Below are 5,695 nucleotides of genomic sequence, written 5' to 3'. Positions count from 1 at the left end.
GCCATGTTCACCCATCCACTGGCAGTGTGCGGAGCGCCTCAAGAACTCACCAGTTTGTCGGAACCATCAACGAGAAGAGGGAACGTTTGAGCCGTCGTGGGGGCTACACGTCACACGGTCGTCTACGAAACGGCGCGACTTGGGAATGCGGAGGTGATTGTGGGGGGGAATGTGGAGGTGATTGTGGTGGGGAGTGTGGTGGTGGTTGTGGTGGGGGATGTGGTGGTGATTGTGGTGGTGATTGTGATGGTGATTGTGATGGGGAATGTGAAGGTGATTGTGGTGGGGAGTGTGGTGGTGATTGTGGAGGGGATTGTGGTGGTGATTGTGGTGGTGATTGTGAAGGGGATTGTGGAGGTGATTGTGGTGGTGATTATGGTGGGGAGTGTGGTGGCGATTGTGGTGGTGATTGTGGTGGGGAATGTGGAGGGGATTGTATACTAAAAGAAGCGCTGTCCCACAGAAGGGGAGGCAGAGCAGAAGATGAGGTAGGCCATAACTTTGAGGAATATCCCCGAGGTTTACTACCTATGGCAATGGCTGATAATATTCTGGGGAACAGCCGCAACAAGAGGTGTCTGAGTCAGACGTTCTCATCCTTGAAGAATGGAGATTTTAAGTACAAAAGCAGTCCCTGGGAAGGTTTATGTTATTATTGTATGGATTGCCTTTCCAGAGAGATGCCTTGTGGACATTTCTTCTGTAGTAAAGAACGCCTGTTTCGAGAGAGTCCTTTCATAGATTTAGTTTATGAAGAAAGTTCTCGTACAGAATGTTCTAGTAGAGATTTGTTGAATGGAGAATGTCTTCACGACGCGAGGCGCAGTGGGGAGCGTATCTGCGTAGAGTGCCAGAATGAATCTGTTCGAGTCCTGGTTGAGTGGCACAGCGGTGAGCGTATCTGCCGAGAGTGTAAGGCTGAAACAGTTCGAATCCAGGACGAGAACAACAGCAGCAGCCCGGCTGACAACCTGAGATCGGAGGTGGAGGATTCGAACCCGCGCGGCGTGGAGCAGATCTCTCCGCGGGAGGGCCCAAGCTGTTCCGTGGGGGAGGACGGGAGGAGGGCCACCACAAAGCCGAGCTCCCGGCGAGCTTTCCAGCCGTGGCGCCATCTGCCGGCGGGCCGGGGCCGGGGCCGGGGGGAAGAGAAGCAGGCGAGAGGTCAGTGTGGTGAGTCCGGCCACTCGTCGCTGTGTCATTACGTCGACGACGGCGAGGGAAAACTTGTCAGGGATTTCCGCACGCAGGTCACGGCCACGGACATCAAGCCTAGCAGAGAGGCGCAGACTGGGTCCTCCTTGAGGTTGGAAAAAAGAGGAGAGTCAGAGGTGCTGCCTGGTGTTCTAAACGACCCCAGTACAGATTGTCTTCTTTTAACGTCCTCTGACCTACTTAAAAATATGGATGCGGAAAATGCACATCTGACGTCTCATGACATTCTGAAGAACATGAGTACCAAATGTGTACCACGATTGTGTCCTAGGATGTGGAAGGAGAAGGAGGAGCGAGCTGAGAGCCATCGGCACGGCAGTAAAAATATGCCAAAAATCGAGAAAGTCAAGGCGAGGCACACCAAGACGGTGGCAGATTTCCCCCCTCGAGTTGTCGCCCCGGACATCTGTGTCAGAGCCTCCGCTCAGACCGAGGCGTCTCCGAGGGCTGAGGGAAGTGCGGCTTTGTCTGGGCCAGCGTCGGCTGGTGGCGTCCACGGAAGTGAGTCGTCACAGCCTGACGCGCGTGTTCCCTGCCAAACCCCTTCTTGTGTGGCACGTGGGTCCGCGGGGGAAGGTAATCATTGTCTTCACAGTCCAGTGAGAGCGACGGACATTCAGGATTCTGGTCGTGCACAGACTTGTCCTTCACTTGTGTCGACAGTTGATCCGTTTGTGCCCGGGGAAAGAGCGAGAAGAAAGATGGATGTGCACAGAGGCAGCCGGTCCGAAACATGGGAAGATCTAGAGTTCCGCTCTGATGACGAGCAGAGAGCTAAACGTTCGTCTCCGGACAAGCAAAAGATTCAAAATCCCTCTCCCGATAAACTGAAAGCTGAGAGTCCACTTTCTGACAACCGGAAGGTTGGCTGTTTGCCTCCTCCTAGTCCCAGCAAGCAGACACCTGACAAAGAGTCCAGTCCAGTTCTTTGCCGAGTGGATAATTGCCCCGCTAGTGTCATACAGACGGAGCTTTCCGTCGCTGAGGAACTCCTCTCTATCGGAGGGCCAGGGGTCGTTGACCGTGCTGCAGAAGACGGCTTGGGTCGTGGGGCGTTGTTTCTAGCTCAGACAGGGGCACGTTATAACTCGAGCCACGCAGGCACGCAAGTTGTTGTCTTAGACCTAGGCACGTGCGCCCATACGCAGACGGAAGAGTGCTCTTATCTTACGTTGAGTCCCGATACGATTAAGCCAAAGTTGCTCGAGAGCGTGGGACACGTCAGCACGCAAGTGCTCGCCTTAAACTTAGGCACGTGCACCCATACGCAGACCGCTGAGTCCGCTCAAGGTTCTCATACAAAACTGAATCTCGATGCGAATGAGCAAAAGTTGTACGAGAGAGTCTTCCCCCACACTGAAGTGACTTCAGTGACCCTCAACAAACGGTCCGATCCACAGGCCTTGGCAGCAAGTCCGAGAAAGGTGAACCATTCTTACGTCACGCAGATGGGCTGGCCGGGAGTCGCCATCTTAGACAACTTTTCCCGCTCTCGTCTCCATTTCGTTAATCCGGAGAGCCAGCAGTCGGCGCGAGCGGCAGGTGTGGTAGACATTTTCCCGAAGAAGCAACAGCAGAGGTTGGACGACCTCACCGCCCCCCTGGCTGACCTCAACAACTACCGTCAAAGTCAAAGTCGTGTCGAGTTTTTGCCCGCAGCAAAAGTCTCTGTGAATCGAGTTTGCCAGCGAGAAAAAGTAGCCGACAATTCAGACGGCGCTGGAGGACGTATGAAGATCATGATTTGTGCTCAGAAAGAGATTGCTTGCGATGAAGAGGATAATAGTAACAAAGGAGACGAAAAGGAAGAAGAAGAAGAGGAAAAGGAGGGTCAGGCGCACGGAAGAGAGAGGTGGGATGAAAAGGAAGAACATTCTGAGGTACAACCAGAGGAACTCACGTTGCTCTTGCGGGATAGGTAAAAGTCTGTGTTTTGTATTTGCTGCCCCAGAACAACACAATTCTAGCTGCCCAGTACCTAGTTTCGAGGCATTTCATGTTAAAACATTTGAGGTTCACAACGTGTCTAGCTTTTCCGAATGCAGTTCTTTGAATATCTTGATAACGACTCTTACAATTTTGATAGAGAAAATAGAGCGCTTGATTTCTGATCTCATGGTCTTCGTAACTCAAGACGGCCAAAAATGTCGGTTCTTGTCCGGAACTTCGTAATTCTGAGTTAGTGTATTGACATATTGACCACTTAAGCTGTGCCCATTCGACTTAATAGCTCAATATTCACCAGGTGCCTGAAAAGAGGGTAAGGTGGGGCAGAGGAGGGGGGGGGGGGGGTTACAGCGATTTACCACCCGCCGCACTTTTATCCTATTAAACTTAAAAATAGGCATCGTCTTCATCTCCCGTCCTTCTTTTCCTTGTACGTTATTCGTTCACGCCTCTTCGGCACCTTTATGACGCCTTATTTGTGTTGCAAGTCGCATTAACCAAAAACAAAGGATATTTCAACCTGTACCATTTTGTCAGGTTCAGCGATAGCCTTCAAGACGTGGGCACTGCTGGTGTGACCCAGATGTCGAAGGGCACAGAGAGGGGCGGCACGGGGGGAGGGAACCCCGGAAACCTTGGCAGACGACAGCACGTGCCGTACAGGCGGAAGCGGATACGGAACTGTGGCCCCAGTGTGTCCACCCAGACCCAAGGGACCGCCGGAAGTGCGTCATCACGGGAAGACACGCCGCCTGGACATTGATACAGTGCCACGTCATGATGTGTTATATCTGGGATGCGTGGATGTGCGCGGGCGTTTGTGTGTGTGTGTGTGTGTGTGCGTGTGTGTGTGTGTGTGTGTGTGTGTGTGTGTGTGTGTGTGTGTGTGTGTGTGTGTGTGTGTGTGTGTTAGGATGGGGGGTCTGTATTTACCGTGAGGCGTGTTAACAAAATGAGTTACTACTCGCAATCCGCTAAAGGAGATACATGATGTATGTATCGGCCAAAAATCAACTCAGTGGTCAATCAAATGGGAAGATTTTTCAACCTGTCCCCGTCGTCTTATGCAAGAAAAATTATGAAATTATGCAAGAAAAATTATGGAATTATGCAAACTGAGCTAAAAAAATGTGAAATTATGCGATTCCGTTAACTTTAACAAAGAATGATAAAGGAAAATAATCAGAAATTATGCAAAAAATGATCAAATTTTGCAAAAGTATGCGGGATGCATAAAACCACGGGGACAGTTCAACTGTGATGCCGTTTTCTTCAAGTTTAACCTGTCATTTATCACTTCATAGATCTACTCATCAATTGTACAAATTGATTCTACAACTCTGACGTATCAATCTAGGTCAATAAGGCTAAAATCCGATAAGTACCTCGTTTTGTCAGCAAATCCTGGATTTGTTTTGTTGAGGGATGGGGTCTGCCTGCAACAACATTAACTGCAACTATCACTAGATCTAATACAATTTACTATTGCTGCTGTAAAATGATCATAGACAGAGGGAAAGAAAAACACTGAGAGAGAGAGAGAGAGAGAGAGAGAGAGAGAGAGAGAGAAAGAGGGAGAGAGAAAGAGAGAGAGAGAGAGAGAGAGAGAAAAGGGGGGAGGGGTGAGAAAGAGGGTTTAATTTTAGTAAGAGTAATGAGTAATTAGGTCATATTAGTGCCACAGCCTAGAGGTATTACAAGAGAGTACATGCGTGACATACATGTATAGCCTATATAATGCAGAAGATTACTCTTTATCATACAGGATATGGGAGTCACTGAGTACTTTGCGCTTGTAACGGGCTGAAACTTTTGTTACAAATTAAAAGAACCATTCACCAATATTTTTTTGGCTCGACATAACCTTTTTTTAAACGTGATTTGTCTCTACTGTCTTTCACTTTCCACTTGAGTTTATTTAGAATTGTTCCAAAAAAATTTTTCGAAAGCAAAAGATTCGAATTTTCTACATGTATCATTCTTCATTTCCTTGCGATCTGTATTTCTTATCCAAATGCATTGACAAGGCTACTTGTTGGCGTTAAGCTTTGGTGAATTGATCGCTTATGTCCCCGATTGCAGGTCTATTGATAAACTACATACAATATCAATTGTATTATTGTTTAGTATCCTTTGTATGCATATTCAATTCTGATCCAAGTGAGAAGAAAAAAGAAATGAAAAAAGAGGAAAATTAAATCCTTGAAAAAAAAGTAAACTTACCACCCGCTGAACGGGGTTGTGGTGTGGAGAGTAAGACCTGCCTTTAAACTTTGAATAAGATGCAGTGATTTTACGTCCCTATTGACATAATTTAGATAATTTAGGAGGTGGGCTTGGACCCCAGCAGAAAGGTGGGGAAACTTGATAAAAATTCGTCTCACACAGGAATCGAGCTCAGGTGTTCTGCGTGGGACTGCCAAGTGCCTAACCGCTACACCTCAAACGCCGGTTTCTCAAACTCATGTGTTCTGCGTGGGACGGCCAAGTGCCTAACCGCTACACCACAAACTTTATTTGCACATCCTGGGAA

At 48.6% G+C, this 5,695-nt stretch overlaps 1 protein-coding gene across 1 annotated transcript; it reads left to right on the top strand.

Annotated features, from left to right (window-relative positions):
- The first annotated feature begins 382 nt into the window (after positions 1-382).
- LOC101862077 lies at positions 383-4,007 on the top strand. Its single transcript, XM_005110732.2, has 2 exons — positions 383-3,133; positions 3,700-4,007. The coding sequence occupies exons 1-2, from the start codon at positions 531-533 to the stop codon at positions 3,923-3,925; spliced, it is 2,829 nt and encodes a 942-aa protein (XP_005110789.1). The 5' UTR covers positions 383-530; the 3' UTR covers positions 3,926-4,007.
- The last annotated feature ends 1,688 nt before the right edge of the window (positions 4,008-5,695 follow it).

The sequence above is a fragment of the Aplysia californica genome, unplaced genomic scaffold (assembly GCF_000002075.1).
Source record: "Aplysia californica isolate F4 #8 unplaced genomic scaffold, AplCal3.0 scaffold00937, whole genome shotgun sequence".
Classification (NCBI taxonomy): domain Eukaryota; kingdom Metazoa; phylum Mollusca; class Gastropoda; order Aplysiida; family Aplysiidae; genus Aplysia; species Aplysia californica.
Note: the sequence above shows the minus strand (reverse complement) of the source record. Positions and strands in the feature narration are given on the sequence as shown.

Coding starts and splice junctions, on each gene's coding strand:
- LOC101862077 (XM_005110732.2), top strand. CDS start 531: ATGGCAATGGCTGATAATATTCTGGGGAACAGCCGCAACAAGAGGTGT. Junction 3,134..3,699: donor ACGTTGCTCTTGCGGGATAG/GTAAAAGTCTGT, acceptor CCATTTTGTCAG/GTTCAGCGATAGCCTTCAAG.